Raw genomic sequence first — 22,235 nt, 5'->3', positions numbered from 1 at the left:
GTAGTCCAAATTCCATTTTTTATTGCCAGTCGGCCACAATACAATCCTTATTGAGGTCTCCCAGAGTTCCCACACTCTGACAACAGGGTAGTCTGTTGTTTGCTTCACCTTCTTTGTCTCTCAGTCTGGGACCACCCAGCCATACATGACAGCTTCCTTGAGATCCCACCCTAATGACTGGGAATTCCCAAATGGTTTGTGGTCCCTCCCTGGAATCTGTGGCCCCAGTCCTACCTAAGCCCTAAGGGTGTGCCGTGTCTGTATACCACCACTGCATGGGCAAGCCAACTTCATCCACCATCAGAGCTCCTAGCCACACTTGGCTTAATGTAATTTTTATTATTATTTTCTCAAAAGAAAGTTGGGATACAGAAGGAAAAAAAGGGTTAGGGGAAATAAGGAGTCATCAATTTTTTCCCCCAAATATTGTGAATAGCTACATTCAACAAGGAGGGTCACACGTATTGATAAAAATACATTTTTCAAATATAGGAGCAGATAGTAGAACATCGTAATTACAATATTCAAGAATATTTTCTCTCTTTGAAAGAACCACCCTTGGCTTAATAGTAATTCTGATATCCTCCATCTTTGTTTCTCCAGCTCCTACACCTGCTGGCTTGTCATTTTAGGTGTCTTGAGCCCCTCTGGAGGTCCCTGTGCCACCCTAGTGCCACAGGTAGCCTGATCATTTATTTAATCACTATTTAATATTTGTCTAGACCCACCTCTGCTGGACCCAGACCTAATGCTCAACTCTGCAAGCAATGCTCCGCCTCAGCACTAGACCTCCATGAGAGAGGCCTGACCAATCACTCCAAGAAGGTCCACAACCATGCTGTGGGCTCCCTGGACCCCCTACCACCTCCATGGATGACAACAAGGGGGTTAGAAGCAAGCCACCTGAAAGGGCCGAAGATGAATGTGGGTGATGGGAGGCCTGACAGGGTGACTCTGGGTGACAGGGAGACTCAAGGAGGGAGTAGAAAGTCCCATGGACCTTCAGAACAGGTGGTGGGGGTGATGGCCCAGGTTCATGGAATCCTCCTCCATTGGCCAATAAGATGTGGTAGTGCCTGGTGAGAGCAATGGCTGGCATGCCACAGATTAAGGCAGTCCTGCTTAAATCACCTGCAGTGGCACACCATTCAGGATGGGCCCAACCCCTCAAGAAGGCTGGGTAGGGGGCAGATATTATATTTATCATAAGACTTTAATAAGTACTTTTTCAAAGGAAATGCTACCCCTTTATTCACTTCTATAATGTGGTTTTTATCTAACAGAAAATTGATGCAAGGATAACTCATCATTTTCATCAATTAGTAACTTAATGTATCCAAATTACAGTGTTGGATAGGATCCCACAAGCTAAACTTCTTCTGTCTCTAAAAATCTCATATAACCTCACCTTGATTAAGGTCTCTTATATCAACTAAATAGAGATAAAAAGATAAACAAAATTAACCTTAAATTTACCCAAGATTTTTTTTTAAGCACAGACATATAAGATGGATATTTTCTAAAGCAGTTTGGATTTATGGAGACTATGCTATGTGTAAAAAAAAATACCATTGCTATACAGTCGCAAAAATGCTATTGTTCCATGTTTCCTCCAATGAAATATCCTTTTCCCATCCCGCTATGTTAGAGATATGCAAGGATAAGAATAATTTGTAGTATTCAGTAGCTTGGTGCTTTCAGAAAATCCTTGAGTTATAAGGCCTGTACTCAGGCTTGTCACATTATCACATCATGCATCATTAAGTAATGTTATCCTATAACTACATTGGCTGTGTAGACCCACACGATTTATTTACTTAAGTTTAATTATAAGATTAAATTACAATGATGTGACCCCCCCCCCCTTTTCTCACTGTAATTCTATCTGAATTGTTATTAGTTGAAGCTGATTGTAGAAAGGAAGGAAAAGAGTATAAATTTGGGAGGCAAATGTTTCATATCATAAAATAATGTTATCACACAATAATTCCAAGAAAATCTTGTATGTCCATATGATCTTATATCCTGTCAGCTCATCTGATGACATGTTATCTCTGTGGACAAGGGCTGAAAACACAGAGCATGCTGTGAACTATTGTGGGGCTCTCATCATGTCCTGTGCGTTCCCAGCCTTCCCCCAGTAGCTCCCATCATCTCTAGATTTTCAACCCTATTTCAAAGACATTCCATGGCATCAGTTGAGCCAACAGAATATGAGAGCACATGGGTGTACCAGGCAATTAGGAATGGGCATGAACTGAAAAAAGTGGTTCAGTTTGGGTTTGGGAGTCATCTAGGGTTGCCAAATTGACTCACCTCTCGGAGCGGGGGAGCCCCGCCGGGGTCCGGGAGTTCGTGATGGATGCGCGCGCGCCGGCAGCACGTCACAGGAAGTGACATGCTGCGTGCTCACTTTGGGGGCATGACCCACATTGTCGGGGGAAAACCATATGGTTCCCCCCCGACGATCTGGGCCATGCCCCCAAAGTGAGCACGCAGCATGTCACTTCCTGTGACGTGCTGCCGGCGCGCGCGCATCCATCACGAACTCCCGGACCCCGGCGGGGCTCCCCCGCTCCGAGAGGTGAGTCAATTTGGCAACCCTAGAGTCATCCCAAACCAAACCTGAACCAAAACGGCTTTCCGGAGCTGAACCAGTTCAGGAAATTCAGGATGCTGCAGGGCAGCCCCCCAGAGACTCCAAACTTGCAGGGAATCTCCAGATGGCACTCTGCTACCAGCCCACCATGATTAGTAAAGTTTGGAGTTGGGTGATCTGAGCTACACCCCCCCCCCCCCAAGAAGGTGCCCACAGGAAAGTGCTTTCTGGGGACATAATAGGCACAGATTCAATAGACTAGAACGAATGCTGTGCCAGCTAGAGACATCAAACTCCCTATGGACCTCCCCACAATGCTCTCCCTACATGCTCTTCAAGCTAGGTGGGATTTGGACTTGGGGGATCCGAGTTATGGCCCCCAAAGAAGGTGCCTCCAGGGACATGACAGCCACAGGCTCAGTAGGAGAGTACAGAATAGACCCTTTTCAAATTAGAGGCATCAGACTTGCTACAGACCTCCATGGGCCCACCCTCCCTCTATGGACAACATGATCTCTCCAGGCCCACCTGCCCCACCTGGAATGATTGCACAGAGGTGTGAAGTTCATGGTTTATCTTTGGTCTCTCAACTAATCCCACTGCTGTGGCAACCTTTGAAAGAACAAAAAGCAACTGGCTCTGGATTGAACCAGCAACACCAAACTCCCACAATGACTCCCAAGCCCTGTGTTCACTGCTACTCTCCTGTAGTCAGCTTAGGTTGGGGAGCCCATGTCCTGCAAAAAGCAAATGGCTCTGGACTGAACCAACAACACCAAACTCCCACAATGACTCCCAAGCCCTGTGTTCACTGCTACTCTCCTGTAGTCAGCTTAGGTTGGGGAGCCCATGTCCTGCAAACAGCTTGCCAGCATTGCAAGTGGAAGGGAATGGCCCTGGACTCAGAGCCACAGAGCTAAGAGATGGCCCCCATTCCCCTATATGCCATGTGTCTGTTGTCTCCCCAGCCAGGCTCCAGCTTCTGGCTGCCATAAGAGAGACATGGACCCAGCAAAAGGATCAACCGGCACCACTGGCCAGCAGTTATCTTGCCAGTGAGGCGAGGGAGAAACTGGAGCCCATCACCAGCCTGAATGACAGGATGTGTTCCTTAATGAGCCCCAGTGAGTGACCACCCGGGGACACTCATTCCTAGCAGCCAAGGGTGTAGACTTTCCAATTTCCCGGGGGGGGCTGGGGCTGGGCCAGAGGCATTGCTTTGCTAGGAGCAAGGGTGGCTCCCGGGGGAGGCTGAGCAGCTTCCTGAAAATTTCGGCGGGGGCTGAAGCCCCGCCGCCCCCACGAAGATTACGCCTATGCTAGCAGCCACCTTGTCAGCGGGGTGAGAGGGGACAACTCTAGACTGGAGCAAATGGCCAGGCTCTTTGACAATTTGGAGTCTTGGACACAGTTTGGGTTCTGGACTTGGGTCCACTCTGATGAGCACCCCCCCCCCCAGGTCTCCCTGCTCACGCCTAGCACAGGACCCTGCTTTACCAATCAGCCCTCAACACTGCCTGAGCAAACTGATTTTAACACACCCTGGGAGGATTTTGTGTATGGCCATGCCCTGTAATCACCTTGCCAGCAGAAGGAGTGAGAGGCTCTGGCTCTGGATGGACTGTGGACTGGAGCAAGTGTGCACAGTTACACTCACAGTCGATACTATGCAGTAGACACTGCACAGCAGTCACCTTGCCAGCAGTGGGAGTGAAAGGGGGCCATCCAAGAAACTGAAGTCCCCCTCAGACAAGACACCTGGATTCCCAGAACATAGACTCCACCCTCCAAACCAGCCATTTGCTCCAGGGAAATGAGCTCCTGCAGCTCTTTTTCTATGAAAAGACCCCTGATCACCAGCAATGGTTCCCGAGGAGGAAAAATACAGTCTTTCTCCGCAGTGGAGACCAAAGTAGCTTACATCATTCTCCTCTCCCCCCTTTGGTCTGCACAACAACCCTGTGAGATAGGTTACGCTGAAAGTCTGAGACTGGTCTGAAATCACCCACTCAATTTCCACAGTGAGAACCTTGGTCTGGCAGACCCTGCTCTGAAGTGCTAACTGCTACACCTAGGGTAGCCAACCTCCAGGTGGAGCCTGAAGATTGCCAGGTATCACAACTGAACTCCAGACAACAGATCTCCCCCCTCCAGAGAAAATAACTGCTTTGGAGGGTAGGTTCTATGGCATTCTATTCAGCTGAGGCCTCTCCCCTGATCTTACTTCATTCTCCTGTCCTTTTTATCCTCAGAACAACCCTTTGAGCAGGGGTGGACTGGGAGTGAAAAACCTGGAGAGAGGGGTCCTCTCCCAGCCTGCCCTGGCCTTGCCACAGTCTGTCTGACCCTGCCTCTCTCTCTCAAAGGGGGGATGGAAGGAAGCCAAAAGCAGCAGCCTGCCTAACCAACTGGCTGTGTGCTGCTTTACTCACTTCAATTGGGCCTCAAGCAGGCCAGGCGCTGCTTCTCTTGCCTTCTGCAGACCAGGAAATTAGATGGGAGATTAGAGAACAGCAAGAAAAAAATGTCTTAGTATGGATGCAGAACATTTCCCTGTGGAGCAAGTGAGTTAAGCTCTATCGCAAAACTCCTTATCCAGGTGAAGAACATGAACTTGAGCATTTATTTAGTTATTAATTATAACGACAAAACTGGGTGTTAATTATCATAATTCATATGAATATGAAACAAATTCCCCATCTAAATGGCCTGTAAAAAAATGATTGTCTTTTGTTGTCTTCTGGTTTCTTTTGTTATTGCAGTCTCTGCCTCTATTGGTTTGACTTTGGCTGGGGTCACATACACTAAATAATCCACTTTCAATCCACTTTCCATCTGGATTTTGCCAGTTCACACAGTAAAATCCAGTTGGAAAGTAGATTGAAAGTGGATTATTTAGTGTGTGTGACGGCAGCAAGGCAGCCAGTGTTTTCCTAATAAAAGGCACAGAGAGAGCACAGTGTCTCCTAAGGGGAAGGGGAGAGAGAGGCTCTGGGCTTTCTCGATTGACTGCGAGCTGTAGCCACTAGGATTACATATATATGTGAGGTATTCAAATCCTGAAGGATATGGAGTGGAAGTTTACTTTCCTCTCTCCTCCCAATGCCTGCCCTGCTGTGCCAGATATTCCCTTGTAGTCTGAATTCCCCAGCTTGCCTGCTGCTCTCCAAACCTTATCTCCCAACCAGGCAAATCTACCTCAATGTCCTCTTACTGCTGCCTGACTGCACAGTTGCCTTCCCCTGCTGGTACCAACTAGAGTTATGGAAACAAAACAACAATAATGAAACAAAACCATATGAAATAATCCAATACCGAAACAGTCCCATTTGGAATTAATAACAAAACCAAAGAAAGAAAAAAAACCATGCATGTCTCTAGAAGAATCCTTATGGGAGGAGGTGAGTTCTCAAAAATAACATTTGCTTTACCGTAATCTAGCTAAATTGCTGCACAGCAAGAAAAGTCTCCTAGCAAACTGAGCTCTGTTGACCTTTGCCTTCCTGAAGAGAGAGGAAAAAGAAACCAGCTCCTGGCAATCTTGTCATTTCCACCGCTATCAAGCAATGTGTGGCTTCATTAACCTTCCACCACTAAAATAATTTCAGATCTCTAAAAGGCAAAGCATGTCCATACTCATTATAATGCCATCTTATTGACAGTCATTTTGAATAGATACACAATCTTATGTCAGTGCAGGTTATGGGTTTTTTTTAATGCAACACGTATCTTTTCAGGCAGCAATAATAAAAAAGCTAAATAACTTCTCTGTCACAGGGTGGGACATGCAGAAAATTATAATTCTATAATTCATATATGCTACTAAGAGGCTGCTCAGTCAGAGTGGGGAACAGTGTTTTGGTGGGAAGATCTGCCTCACAGAGAAGAGGAAGCAGGGGTTTATATTCATAACATGTTTTATAAGTTTGTATTAATCACTCAAGAAGAGAAGGAACTAAACATAAGTGCAGCCATCTTACCAAGTAACATCCGGTGTAGGAATGGCAAAATATTGACAGTGCAGGTAACTTGGATAACCAACAACAGCAACATACTCTTCACCATCTGGAGTTAGCAATTCTGGTGTAATGTCTGAAAATGCATACACAGATTGGCAACAATGATGGAACTGCACATATTAGGAGCATCTTTTATCCCATGGGAATCAGAAAATATCAGTTATGAAACAATCCAGTAAAAATGAGTTGCGCCTAGGAACCGGCTGGCACAGTTGTCTACAAGTTGTCCTATATCTATAAAGACCTGTGCAGTAACAAACAGTCAACCTGTTGCCTTGTTGAAATGGGGGCAGAGTGATAAGGCATCTAGTTTAGCACTGCGGAGATGTGTAGTTGCTGATGGACTGGTGGACTGTCAGTGTCACAGCCAGCACCAAATTAGGTGCTACAAGTCATTCAGCCGACTCATCTGCATACAGGTTAAGTTAGCAATTCCCATCCCGTTTTTGCTCTCCTGTATACCCTCCATTAACGGTTCCTTATCCCTTTGATTGCTATTAAGCAGCAGATACCTCATTAATTTCCAGTGAACCAACTCAAGGACTGTTTTTTCTTGATTAACAGAAACCGCGGTTTGTGTTAACAATTCAGACCCTTGAAGATGGATTGGGATATGCAACAAAATAAGCGAGAAAATAAATATAAAAGAATTGGATGGAGCCAATGGTAAAAATCTCCGGTTACACTGCTAAAAATCTCAGATTATATATCTGATAAGCAAGCTGTCAGAATTCGGCTAATGAAGATCCAACCCAAATCATGCCATATTCCAAATTCAGACATAATTATTTCTGAAGCTCAGGAGTGGTTGGAAACTTTCTCACTTGACAATCTGGATCAGATGGTAGATTCAGGTGAGTAGCTGTGTTGGTCTGAGTCCAGTTTAAAACCAGTTTAATTCTGGGTATAAGCTTTTGGGGGCATGCCCACTTCTTCAAATATATTAAAACAAGACTTCCTCAACTATTACATATAGGTAGAAAAGGGGGGGGGGGGTTAGTTGCCAGAAAGGGCTAATTAGAATCAAGATGCATAAGTAACTGAGTGATAAATATAACTATGATTGGATTAAAACAGTTGGTAAGACCTGTGAATAGCAACAAATTAGCATACAGATAGTAAGAGTTAACAGATGTGAGAACTAGGTTTGAATCCAGGGGCACCTTTAAGACCAACAAAGTTTAATTCCACTTTCTGCCAATCACTGCACCATCTCAGTGGTTCTAGGAGGGTTTTCTAATTTGATTTTAAATATAGGTCTTACATTTGCACGAATGACTTTCTTGTCTACAAGTGGCCCTGCTAGTTATGGGGAAAGGCTGGACTGTATGCATTGTTAGGAACATGGGACAGAGGAAATACAGGCAGGAGCTGTGATCTGCCCTGTTCCTTGTGATAGCCACCAACTTGACCTGTCCAGCAGCCACAGCTTGGGCCATGGGGAAAAAAACGGAAACATGATTCCCTTTAAAGCCAATAGTAGTGACCATTGGACTGATTTCTTGATATTAGTGAACTCAACCTTTTAAAAGTGTCAGAAGAATCAAACTGAAATCAAAACTATGTTTTTTCACTCTCCTGATACAATATAGTATACGGTAATAAACATGCTCGTCCACCTCTGGGTTACTTTGTAGCATTCTACCTGGCCTTTTATGTAAACAATTCAGTTCCATTGAAATCAAAACAGGCAGAGAAACCATTCTTTGGTAGATGGTTTTAATAAGCAGCAATAACTTACCAAGGACATCCACATTAGCTGTGGCAAGGATTGTCCCATGCTTGTTGGTAGCTTCACATTGGTACACTGCACTGTCTTGCAGCTGTAGTTGGGTAATACTTATTTCCCTTGTTGTAACCATACCCCTGCTGGGTTTCATATCTGCAGATGTCAAAAACATGTTGACAGGCTAAGGAATTGCTTGTATAAATTTGTTACTTTTCTAATCTAAGCACCAAGGGGGGAAAAAAATCCTTGTTAGCAATGCATCGTGATTTTAAAGCCAAAACATAGTTGTGCTTTGAACAATCCCATTAATTCATCTTGACAGAACCAAGGAAGTTCTCTTAACCTTGCATCAGAGACCTGAATTTCAAAGCAGGCACATGGCTAAACTCCATTATATTTACCTTGGAACACCTCCCACCTTTTGCAATCATGATAACCTTCTGCATGGTATAACATGATAACCTTCTGCATGGTCTAAATAGTCAGAATGGTAGTATTGTGTACTGTAGAACCCTCCTTAAATGGTGGCCATTTGTTGTATGTTCTTTGTATCAGTGCTCTGAAGTATGGAGTGCATCCCTAGTTGGCTGGTCCTGCATTGGGCAGGGGGCTGGACTAGATGGTCTGTATGGCCCCTTCCAACTCTATGATTCTATGGCCGAGGACAGACTGGCAGTTTGAAGCGTGAGGGAGTTGTGGCAAAAAAGACCCAGAACAACTTGTTCTGGGTATTCCTGGTCACACTGCACCGACTGATGTGGGAGCATACGGGGGAGGAGGCGCAAGGGAGCGTTCACATTGTTAGCCTGCCCCTGGCAGAGGCGTGGCTGTAAGGCACGGCTTTCTTTTTGATTATCCGGAGATATGCGCATATGCACATAAGCGCACAAGAAATTGTGGCTTTTGGCATTCACATTTTGTTGGTGCGGGATGAACACAGGATGACCACGCTCTCCAGGGTTTGCTACCACTTTCACCAGGTACTTTTTAAACTCAGGAGGCAAGCGCTACAAGACGGGTTGAGTACGGTTGGGGAACGCCTGACAGATGTGCCTGTGTGAACCGGCCCTTTAATCCATTTGTGAAATGTTTCTGGCATGTGCCCATCTCGGGGCAAACTGCCAGTCTGAACTCAGCCTATGACGTTTCAGGGGATGGCAGATTGTTAGCACTGTAGTTAGCCTCTGTCTTGTTTTTATTTATGTCAGCCCTGAAAGCAAGCAAGTCCCTCTCTACAAGACATAAGCAATGTTTCCCCCTCCCCTTTTTAAATCAGATCCATCCAGAGCATTGCGCTAGATCACTGAACTGGGCAGACCCGTAGCTTCAGAGGGGCTTTTGGGGACTCTGCCCCCCTTTCTTAAAGGCACAGCCCCACAAGAATTTCTCCTATTAATGCTTTTTAACAGTCATTTTAAAACATTTTTTAAAGGTGTGCACTTCTTTGAGCAGAGTGGGGTGCTGTAGTCAAATAATTTCTGCACTGAAGTAGGTGGCCTCTAGGATCCCTTCTAATTCTGTGTCAAGAAACTGGTCTCCTTTAAGAGAGATTTCTGCCTAAGTGTTAGCTTTCTTGACTATAGAAGTCATCACCCCCACCTGCCAGTTTGTTATCAGATTTGTTGCTTAGGCTGGCAGACGTGATTAACTTGCAGCAGCTAAGAACTGTCATCTAAAGTGGTTGACAGCTTTCAGTTTAGAGATCTATCCTGGTAACAGCTTTACATTGGCTAAATGGATAAGAAAACCTATGCAGAACAGATAGCTTGAGAAGACTCAGAGAGAACTAGAAAAACCTGCAGAAGTTTTGTGAATGCTTGTGATACAGTGGAACATAACACACACAGGTTACTTTAAGGCCATGAAGTTCTCACAAGAAACAGGGATCAAAAGACAACTGAGTGGAAGTTTAAATACCCGGTACTATTAGTTAAATAATGTTAACATTTGAACACAGTTAATGAGGCCATGTAAATCATTCTTAATAAAGACTAAAAAATTGACTTTCTGTCCTATGGTTTATTGGTAAAAAAGATTTTCATTGGTTGATCCACTTTTGAAAAAAAACACCCAAATATTTTTTTTTCTTTTGCATGTGTTTATTTAGTGCTTTCATACGGTGTGTTTGAAATTGTATGCTTGCATCCTTATGCTTACCACCAACAGGCAAACCATTCCGTTTCCACTTTATAGTTGGCTCAGGATTTCCAATAGCTTTACACAACAATACAAGATTTTCACCGATACTGAAAACTCCACTTTGAGGTTTCTCTACCCATGAAGGTGGCTCTGTTGAGAGAAAAACAATCAGGTACAAGTGAGAAACAAGAATGAAGTTACATTATCATCGTGACATTGTATTTTAAAAAGCGGCTATAATTAAAACACATCAAGACATCAAGTGACTCTCTAGCAATTCCCCTGATCTCTATGGTCCCTACCTAGATCATCACTCCATGTACTGACATCACTTCCAATTCTTCACTCAGAAGTGATATTTCATGATGGCTGTGCATTGTGCTCCACCCCCCAAACTTGCCAGACCTGGCAATCCTAATGACAAGAATCTATTAAGAAGGTTACATGACTAAAAAAAAATGAAAAGAAGCAGAAAAGACATATATTAAGAGAAGAAAATTCAGGAACCAGAGAAAATAACTATCATGGGGGGGGGGCATGCCCAGGGCTCTAGTCGGGGGGGAGCTCTCAGGTATGGAGCTCCGGAAGAGAACCTCTAGGGAGCGGGGCGGTCACGTGGTGAAGCCCCGCTCCCTTCTTCACCCCGCCCTCTGATTCGATCCTCATTTCGTTCGGGAATGAGGACGAAGCAGGAGGGTAAGTAGCCGGGCCTTCTGACACACTTCCGGTGATGTCAGGGGGTGTGGCCTTCTGTCACTTCCGGTGATGTCAGGGGGCGTGGCATATGCAAATGAGTTATGCTAATGAGTTATGCTAATGAGCTCCGGCAGCTCTTTTTCTACAAGACCCCTGGGCATGCCTATCTCCAAAACTGCTTGTATTTTTGCAAGTATCCCTGTTGAATACCCAAAAATGTTTGACAGGCAATTATGAGTTTCAGTGCAATTCTTGAAAAGATTCCTGTCTTCTCCTTGTCAGTTCTCTCTTCCCTAAGCCACCATAGGAGATTATTAATGATTTGGAATTGTGAGTAGCAGTGAAGTGGCTAAATTTGCAGATGACATGAAATTGTGCAGGGTGGTGAGAACCAGGGAGGACTGTGAGGTGCTCCAGAGGGATCTGTTGAGGCTGAACGAGTGGACATCAATGTGGCAAATGGGGTTCAATGTGGCCAAGTGCAAAGTGATGTACATTGGAGCCAAAAATCCTAAATATAAATACACATTGATGGGGCCCGAACTGGTGGAGACTGACCAAGAGAGAGATCTTGGAGTCATAGTAGATAACTCAATGAAAATATCGAGACAGTGTGCGACTGCAATAAAAAAGGCCAACACTATGCTGGGGATTATTAGGAAGGGAATTGAAAACAAATCAGCCACTATCATAATGCCCCTGTATAAATTGTTGGTGCTACCTCATTTGGAATCCTGTGTACAGTTCTGGTCACCACACCTCAAAAAGGACATTATAGCTTTGGGAAAAGTGCAGAAAAGGGCAACTCGAATGATAAAAGGGTTGGAACACTTTCCCTATGAAGTAAGGTTAAAGCGCTTGGGGCTCTTTAGCTTGGAGAAACAATGGCTGAGGGGTGACATGATCAAGGTTTAGAAGATTCTGCATGGGATAGAGCAGATAGAGAAAGAAGTACTTTTCTCCCTTTCTCACAATACAAGAACTTGTGGGCACTCAATGAAATTGCTGAGCAGTTGGGTTAGAACAGATAAAAGGAAGTACTTCTTCACCCAAAGAGTGATTAACACATGGAATTCACTGCCACAGGAGGTGGTTGCGGCTAGAAGCATGGACAGCTTCAAGAGGGAATTAGATAAGCATATGGAGCAGAAGTCCATCAGTGGCTATTAGCCACAAGGTATAGATAGGAACTCTCAGACTGGGGCAAGTGATGCTCTGTATTCTTGGTGCTTGGGGGGGGGGCAACAGTGGAAGGTCTTCTGGTGTCCTGGCCCTACTGGTGGACCTCCTGATGGCACCTGGTATTTTTGGTCACTGTGTGACAGAGGGTTAGACTGGATGGGCCATTGGCCTGATCCAACATTGGCTTTTCTTATGTTCTTATGAGATGAATCTTTAAACACACCACGAGTTCTGTTTGCAGCCTTGTCATACCTGTATATAACACTAGTGAGAGCCAGTATGGTATAGGGGGATAGAGTGTGGACCTGGGTTCAAATCCCCAAATCTACCTTGGACCTATCACAAACACTCAGCCTGGGTTGCTTCACAGGGTTGTTGTTCACAGAGAATGGATGAGAGGAGAACAATGTTCTAAGCCACCTTGAATCCCAACTGGGGAAAAAAGTGGGGTATAAATGAATGCATGCATATATTCATGCAAAGCCAATGCACTACCTAATCCACCACAGCATGAATTCCTGGGTGATAGGAACTTCAATATTACAATGAAGAAGAAGAAGACTAGGTTTTTATACCCTGCTTTTCTCTACTTTAAAGAATTTCAAAGCCGCTTACAATCACCTTCCCTTCCTCTTGCCACAACAGGCACCTTGGAAGGTAGGTGGGGCTGCAAGAGCTCTGAGAGAACTGTGACTGGCCCAAGGTCACCCAGCAGGTTTCATGTGGAGGAGTGGGGAATCAAATCAAGTTCCCCAGATTAGAGGACCACTACACCATGCTGTCTTTCTTGCGTAAATCTATGTGCAGTTCTGGTTACTGTATCTCAAAAAGCGTATTGCAGAGCAGAAAAAAGTACAGAAGGCGGCAACCAAAATGATTAAAGGTTGGAGCACCTTTCCTACAATGAAAGGCTGAAGAGTCCATGACTTTTGCATTAAGAAAAGAGATAACTAAGAAGAAACATGGTAGAAGTTTATAAATATTATACACAGAGGTGGAGAGAATGGACGAAGAGAACTTTTTCTCCTCCCAAAATACTAGAATGAGGGAACATCCAATGAAGTTGATGGACAGTATATTCAGGATGGAAAAAAGGAAACACTTCTTTATGCAATGAATGATTAAAATGTGAAATTTGCTGCCAGAGAATGCAGTGATGTAGGCATCAATAAGGATTAGACAGATTCATGGTCTATCAGAGACTCCTACCCATGCTGTCTAAAGGGAATCTCCACATTCAAGGGCAATAAACCTCTAAATATCAATGCTAGGAGGCAACATCAGAAGAAGACCTTGACCACAGTAACTGGATGGCCACTGTGTGAGACAGGATTCTGGGACCAACATAAATTATGGATTGCCTTCCCCTTTACAAACCTACCCGCTCACTCTGGTTATCCCCAGAGGCCCTGCTTTGGAGGTTAGACAGGAGGCAACCGAATACAGGATCTTCTCTGCCATGGTCCCAAAACTTTGGAATTCCCATCTCAGGGAGATTTATCTGTCTCCCTCTATCGGTGTCATTTGCCTACAGGTCAAGACCTTTTTGTTTCATCTGGCATACTGCCAATAACGGTATTTTCCCTTTTTCTAGTGCTGTGTAATTACACGGGTTTAGTTGAATTTTATAATTTTAACTGTATTTTAATGGTTTAAAATGTTTTCATGTTGTGGACCCTGACAGGATGGAAAGGTGACATAAAATGTTTTGGATGGATGGATGGATGGATGGATGGATGGATGGATGGATGGATGGACGGACGGACTGACTGTCCTTTTAAGAGATGCTTCCTATCTTGTAATGGGCAGGTGAAGTTTTTAATGTCATGGAAGTAAGTAACATCACTGGGTAAATAACATCTAATGAAGTCTCTGATAAAGGGACCCTTTTCTCAAAGTTGCTGGAAACACTAATGCTCACGTACAAATGCATTCAAAATGCTGCTTGTTGTAAACTACTAACAACATAATCAATCTCCCTTATAAATAAAAGCCAAATGGTGGTGGCACTTCTCTAGAAAATTCCACACGCTCCAAAATCAGTTCGCTATCTGATCTGTCATTAAGAGGGTCTCCCTATCCACTGGCTGCTTTGCCTGAGTCCTGCATCCAACATTCTAAGCATTTTGCTGTTCCTCTCCCTCCCATAGCCAGTCAGAACACAGAGGTTATTTGCATATGCAGCCTCATTGGCCTTTGCCTCGGAACACAGAGGTCGTTTGCATATGCAATTTGATTGGCTTTTGCCTCTAACATTCTAAACAGTTTGCTGTTCTGAGGTAAAATGTGTCTAATCTCCAGGTGAGGGCTGGAGATCACTCAGAATTACAACTGCTTTCCAGATGGCAGAGATCAGTTCCCCTGGAGAAAATGGTGGGCTCTGTATCCTTATATACTGCTGAGGTGGCCCCCATATGACAGTCAATGTGACGTAGCAGTCCGGGCTTCAGAGCACAGGAGAGGCTGCAGGTGTGATGGGGGTGGAAAGCTGAAGAGTGAGGGGGAAATAAAGGTAGGTTGATGATTGGCTGGGAAGGAGATAGAGTTGCCAACTCCAGGTGGTAAATTCCTGGAGATGTGAGGGATGGAGCCTGGAGAGGGTGAGGTTTCAGGAGGTGTGGGACTTCGGACAGGTATAAAGCCATAGACTCCACCCTCCAAACCAACTATTCCCTTCTGGGGAACCATCGTTGCCAATCTCCAGGTGAGGGCTGGAGATCACTGAAAATTACAACTGTTCTTTAGGTAGCAGAGATCAGTTCCTCTGGAGAAAATGGTGGACTCAGTGTCATTAGACCCTGCTGAGGTCGCCACAGCAAATTGACACTGAGTGTCTAAGGCTGGGGCACCCGCCCAGAGCCTCTTTCTAGAGGCCGTTGTATTTATTTCCACAACGGGCCTTTTTCCTAGTATGGGCATAAAGGGATTGCTCACCTCAACAGAAATGAGCACTGCAAGAAAGTTCAGTTCTATCTGAGATAACACTACCAGGGAGGACAGTAGAATCATTACAAATTACTGAAGCCAGAGCCAAGGAGTTTGGAAGCCTCACTAAAAGATCACATTGAGGAGAGAGTAAAGAATAATGGAGTATGTAAGGAGAAAGCAAGGGGGAAAGATTGCAATGTCAAATTCAATGAAAATCCATAAAAATGAAAATAAGGAACATATAACCCATTGAGACAGGGAAATGTAACCTGTGTAAATAAATAGGCAGAGGCCATATACATGCAGTGATGCTTTTACACCAGTTTGCCAGCAGATGGCAAACTCAGATTATTTCAGAAACTTGACTATGACAGCCCGGTGCTTTACCTAAAAAGTAGTTGTTTCATTTTCAGCTCATCCGACACCACATGAGAAATCCTATTATTCACACCTCAAATGCAAAAGGCAAAATGATCTGTATTGGCAATTACACTGGAATGACTGCAGTGTACAGGCTGATGTCTGTGGTGGTCTTCAAGCATTTTAATTCTGGGCCTCCTGAACACAGACAGTAAAGTTTGGGGGGTGGGTTACATAGTCTCCCACAAGCGATTTGTGTATGTTTGCAATGAAACATCCTTAAACCACAATCCAAATAGTGGATTTATCAAACTATATTTCTCAAATGGGACATACAGAATCAAATATTATTTTCAACCTTCTCCCCCAAAGAAAGCAACACTCCCATTAGGAGCATTAACAAACCAGGGCATGATCCATTGGGAGAGCCCCCAGTCCTTGAAAATGGATGGGATCTGAACAGGAGTACAAGGTAGAGTTGCCAACCTCCACGTGGTAGCTGGAGATCTCCTGGGATTACAACTGATCTCCAGGTGACAGAGATCAGTTCACTTGGGGAAAAAATGGCTGCTTGGGAAGGTAGACTCTATGGGATTATCCTCCATTGAAGTCCCTCCCCTCCCCAAACCCCACCCTCCTCAGGTCCCCCCCCCCAATTCTCCCGGTATTTCCCGGTCCAGAGCTGGCAACCCTAGTTCAGGGACACACTGATCTCTATTTGGATCTTACCAAATAGACTGGAAAATAGATTGGGGAGGGGAACCTAATTTAGATATCTCAGGATCATACCTCATCTGAATACTTTTCTTTAAAATGTTTAATCTTCCTTATCATGATTTTAAAAAATGTAAGAGAAACAGGAATATATTTTTCACAGTATCTGCCAAGAACATGGCAAGCAGCAATGACTTTAAGCAATATAAAGGACAGTTTTGGTTAAGTACCATGAAGAGGGTTTTTTTGGATGAGAACAGTAATGGAAGCAAGGGAGCCTACATGCTTCAAAAGGCTTTGGAATCCCAGTCCTTAGATGCCTTCAAGAATTGACCAGGGATCTGCTGGGCATCTTTTGTAGTGGACAGTCTCCTGAATCAGGAATGATAGTTACTTACTAACCCATTTATTACTTTCCAAGATAGCCAAACTTAGATAGATGCTTCTTCTTTTTCATTATTCTGGGGGTCTATGCTTTCTGGATAGTTTAATGTTGGCCACTTGGTATAAGACCAGAGGAAGATTTGATGAAAAAAATTAATATACTTACATTGTTTTAAGAAAAGCAGTTGTAAGAAACACTCCATAGTTTAAAATCTCTAGCCTTGTTTTGCAGCTCAAGGGCATAAAGATATAAGAGGATTAATCTAAAGAGCAGCGAGAGTTCTTAGCTCCTCTGATAGATAGGAAGCTTCCCGTTAACCATCACCTTGTCTTGTATATCTACACAAGGGCCAGACATTAATGGGGTTCTTACTACATGAAAGGCACATCCCTATTGATTTCAGTAGGACTAAACCACCTGGAGCTAAATGCACTCCAGCTTAGTCAGTCAAGATTTCAGCCCAAGCATCATTCACTTTCCACATGGTGGTGTCAGAGTCACTGAAGTCATCATTCGAGGTAGTTTGCTTGGCAACCAGATCTGTGCATATACACATCTGCAAGTGGACACTGAAAAAAATACAATGTTTCAGCGCAAACACACGGTGGCAACAATGTGGCACTCGTTGGTTGGGCTCTGCATAGTGTGCACAATGGCCGGCGGTGTGTCATATAAATTTAAAGGGAGATGATTGAAAATAGACACGTCATTATTCCTGATTCTACAGAAAAAGAGTTAAAACAATCTTCATGAATCTCAAAACAGACTCAGACTGTAACTAGGGCTGCCAATTCCCCCCGGGGGGTGGATTTCCCCCCGCTTTGGAGGCCCGATTTCCTCCGCCGCCGCGGAATCGGGCCCCGGGGAAAACCCCACCCCGGCGTGCACGTCAGCCAGATCTGACGTGCTGATGCCGGACACGCTGGGGGCAGGGCCACAGCCATCTGAGGGGAAAACTCTATGTATTTGGCAAAAGGTATTTGGCAACCCTAACTGTAATGGTTCTTAAAGTGGGCAGTGGTTTTACTTGATGAGAGTGGCCAATACAAGAGTAAGCTCCTCCATGAGAAGACTAGGCCCCGATCACACGGGAGGTTTTGGCCAGGAAGAGGGATGGATTGGGGGCGCAGCAAACGGGCGTGATCACACCGCAACATCTGGAAATCGGTGTGCACCCGTCCCCAATCCATCCCTTCAGGCCTAAACCGCGCAGTAAAAAAAACCAACAAAAAGGAACACCAACCGGAAACGCCGCAGCAAGCGCGGCCGTCGGATTGCCCGTCTTCAGGAGCATTCGAGGCTCTCAGCCGAACTGTGCATGCGCACACATGCGCAGCCGGCTGCCTCGCGCTCCCTTCCAAGGCTTTCCCTTCTGTGGCATCTGATCATGCCGGGGAGCAACTGCGCGGCAGCTCACGGGAGCCGCACTTTGGCCGCATCAATTTCCCCCCGTGTGGTAGGGGCCTAGATTGGGTATTAGGACCAAACTACACATGGCTGAATCCCCAGATGGGGTATTCACCTGCAAAGAGCTTCTACAGGGACAGGAGGATATGAATTAGAACTATACTAATGGGAAATGAAGTTTAACACTTCCCCCATACCATCCCTTCAGTTAGATATATTCCCACCCCATCTCCCAGCTGCTATAAAGCTTGGCATGAGGAGACATAGGTACAACGGGATATTTACTTTTTCCTCTGCCAGGAAAAACAAATCCTCCCCACAGTTTCCGATTGGGTAAACAGCACAGAGGCAAAGAGTCACCCCCTCTCCCTTATGCAGCTTTAATCCATAATCCTAATGCTCTCATACCCTGGGTAGGTGTTGCTGTTAAATTATACCTTTTGGGTATCCCCATCTGGGGTCTAATTTAATCGTATCAGACATAGTGTGGACTTCACTGTGTTCATGGCAGGCCAAGAGGCAGTGGTATGATCTACTACCTACTACTCGAATTGGCTCAGTGTTCCTAGCTGACAATGTGATCCACTTGTATAGCACTGATTGCATTGCTCATCGGTGGGAGAGTCCCAGTTTAGGTTTTTAAAATGTATTTAAAAGGATCACATTAAGAAAACCATGAGGCTCCCCTTTCTAAGGCATATAAATAACGTTCTGGACATCATCCCTGTATCTTTTGTAGCTTTTTGTTGTTGTGGTTGTTCAGTCGCACAGTCGAGTCCGACTCTCGCGACCCCATGGACCAGATCAAGCCAGGCCTTCCGGTCTTCCGCCGTCCTCTGAAGTTTGCTCAACTTGTAGCTTTTTAGAGAGGGGATTTGCAAAAGGCAGAGCTTTTCCTGTCATACTAAGCAGCACCAAGCAAAGCTCGGCCATGTCTCCACAGGTTATCTGCCCTGGGGAGTGGGTCCTTTTCCTGCTTTCCTACAGCATTATGATACACCTCCTAGGGTCGTCTCATTTTTTCTGCAAACTTACTTTACTGCAGCATTTTAGACAAGATCCCAGTATAGACTGAATAGCTGCTGCATGGGTGGGTGGGAAAACCAGGACTTTCCTGCCCAGGTAGCAGCCATTTTCCCTGACACTCTCCCCACGGAGGCCACTTCCTTCTTCTGCCACCAGGAGACCTGTTTGTTTAAAAAATCAGCACCATTCTATCACTACAATGTTACAAGAAAATGTATAACAGGTTCTCCAAATTCCCAGCTTTCATTTTTTAAAAACATGACTGTGGCCCGTTTTGTTGACAATGGGCCGGGGGGGGGGGTCTTGAAATTCATAGAACCCATTATGCATATTGTTATAATGTGATAGCAATCTAACGATATTCAGTTGCTGATTTAGAAGAAGAAATTGGATTTATACCCCACCCTTCACTACCCAAAGGGGTCTCTTATAATCTCCTTCCCTTCCCTTTCCCACAACAGACACCCTGTGAGGTAGGTGGGGCTGCAAGAGCTCTTTTGAGAATTTCCCATGAGAGAACAGCTCTGAAAGAACTTGTGACTGACCCAAGGTAACACCAGCAGCTGCATGTGGAATCAAACCCGGTTCTCCCAGATTAGAGTCCGCATTCTTAACCGCTACACCAAACTGGCTGGGGGAAGGGAATGGCCACTGTGGGGAGATCAGGACAGGGAAACTTGGGGGGGGGGGGTGAGGATATGGAAGCACTGCTGCCACTGTGCTGTTATCAGCAGGTGCCTCAGCAATACGGATATCACACAAGCCTGTCCCCATATGGAAATCACCCTTGTTGCAGTCTGTTGAATCTAGCAATCCTCGTTTGCTTTATTTTACTCCCTTGCTGTTCTCAACTTCCTATATCCTTGGCTCAGGAAATCATCAGCCAATCTGCCTCTTCTGTGGCATATCAAGTGGAATGCAAACAGGCACTTTCTTCTCAAGGAGGCTTGCAAAGAAGAGATTCTCAGTTCTGTACTAGAAATACATGTTCCTTTTCCTTTGGTTTCCTCCTCTGTTCCAGTGATCAAATAGATCATGTTTCAAATTCCTACTTAGCCATGAATGCTCTGGGTATGCCCTATTTTTTCAGTCTTCATTTCCATCCTGTAAATATTGGAATAGTAATGTTTGTACTATCAGGTTTTCTTCCTGTAGCAAAACAGATCTGGCAAATGAGTACTTCCTCTACAGTAGTGACAGACTTCACGTTCCTGGGATCCCAGATCACCGCAGACTGTGACTGCAGCCATGAAATTAAAAATTTTGGATAATGATACAGGACATAATCTGGAAGCTAACAAACATAAAAATCCAGCTAACTCCGGAAATAATGCTGTTAAATATGTTACCAGAGGCCTACAGGTGGAAAGATAAATATATTATTGTAATAATACTTACTACTGCAAGAATTTTGCTAGCAAAGTTTTGGAAACAGGACTATATCCCAAAGAAAGAAGATCTAGTGTGTAAATTATTGGAAATGGCAGAAATAGATAAGTTAAGCTTAATACTTAAAGGGAAGGATGATAAAGTGTTTGAAAAAAGATGGAAGCGTTTGTACGAATGGTTAAAACAAGATGAATAAGACTCCGAGAGGATACTATGTTTGTTATGATACTTTCTTTTTTTTTTAATGTAAAATGAAAATAAACGATTTTTTTTTTTTTAAAGAAATTAAAAGACGCCTGCTTCTTGGGAGGAAAGCGATGGCGAACCTAAACAGCATGATAAAAAGTAGAGACATCACCCTGCCAACAAAAGTCCGCATGGTCAAAGCAATGGTATTCCCAGTAGTCATGTATGGCTGCGAGAGTTGGACGATAAGGAAGGCCGAGTGCCGAAGAATAGATTCTTTTGAACTATGGTGCTGGAGAAGACTCTTGAGAGTCCCTTGGACTGCAAGAAGAACAAATCCGTCAATCCTCAAAGAAATCAACCCTGACTGTTCCCTGGAAGGCCAGATAATGAAACTGAAGCTCAAATACTTTGGCCACCAAATGAGAAGGGAGCACTCACTGGAGAAGACCCTGATGCTGGGAAAGATTGAAGGTCAAAGAAGACGGGGACGGCAAAGGATGAGATGGTTAGACAGTGTCATCGATGCAACGAACATGAAATTGAGCCAACTTCGGAGGACTGCGGAAGACAGGAGGGCCTGGCGGGAGCTGGTCCATGGGGTCGCGAAGAGTCGGACTCGACTGTGCGACTGAACAACAACAAATAGAGGGAAATGGCTACCAATTCCCCTTTCCATCTGCCTATACTTGGCTGCTGGTGGCAGACACTTATCATTCGACAAACTATTAGGGTATATTCCATGGAGCTTCATGGAACTTTCAGGTTGGCCTTCAGGTAACCTAAGAGTGCTTGAGAAACAATAATCAAGGAGGAGGAGGAGGAAGAAGAGTTGGTTTTTATACCCCGCTCTTCACTACCCAAAGGAGACTAAAAGTGGCTTACAATCGCCTTCCTTTCCTCTCACAACAGACACCCTGTGAGGTAGGTGGGGCTGAGAGAGCTCTGCGAGAACTGTGACTGACCCAAGGTCACCTAGCTGGCTTCATGTGGAGGAGTGGGGAATCAACCCCAGTTCTCCAGATTAGAGTCCGCGGCTCTTAACCGATACACCAAGCTGGCTCTAGCAATAATCATAGATGTCTACCAATCCATATACAGGTAGCAGGGTGGAGCAATTATTTGCTAGCTTAACAAATTTAGAGTCCAGTGGCACCTTCAAGACCAACAAAGGTTTATTCAAGGCACACTTTTTCAAATACATTGGAATGGTAGATGAGGTTTTAAACTTATTTTTAGTGTTAGTTTTGCAGATTTGTTTCGTCTGTTGTACAGTTTTCCAACATGATTTATCTAATATTTAAATGTACTAAGCATGCCAGTTATACATACAATTGACATAGAACCTATACTGTTGATTTGCTGAGGCACAAAGGGAAAAATGAGGACATTCTACCAGGGAAAAAAGATCTGTAAGAAGAAAAAGAACATGGTACTGGACTAAGGAATCAGGGGTTAAGATCAGACAAAAGAGCA

At 44.6% G+C, this 22,235-nt stretch overlaps 1 protein-coding gene across 1 annotated transcript in view; it reads right to left on the bottom strand.

Annotated features, from left to right (window-relative positions):
* Window positions 1-22,235, bottom strand: part of CHL1 (cell adhesion molecule L1-like) — a 103,286-nt gene that overhangs the window by 45,204 nt on the left and 35,847 nt on the right. Inside the window, exons 7-9 of the mRNA XM_015417005.1 lie at window positions 10,505-10,636; window positions 8,360-8,500; window positions 6,580-6,691 (exon numbers count right to left, since the gene is read on the bottom strand). Coding sequence (XP_015272491.1) covers window positions 6,580-6,691; window positions 8,360-8,500; window positions 10,505-10,636 — 385 coding nt within the window. The remainder of the gene's footprint in view (window positions 1-6,579; window positions 6,692-8,359; window positions 8,501-10,504; window positions 10,637-22,235) is intronic.

The sequence above is a fragment of the Gekko japonicus genome, unplaced genomic scaffold (genome assembly GCF_001447785.1).
Source record: "Gekko japonicus isolate JY-2015 unplaced genomic scaffold, Gekko_japonicus_V1.1 scaffold3295, whole genome shotgun sequence".
Taxonomy (NCBI): domain Eukaryota; kingdom Metazoa; phylum Chordata; class Lepidosauria; order Squamata; family Gekkonidae; genus Gekko; species Gekko japonicus.
This window is presented reverse-complemented; position numbering and strand designations above follow the sequence as displayed.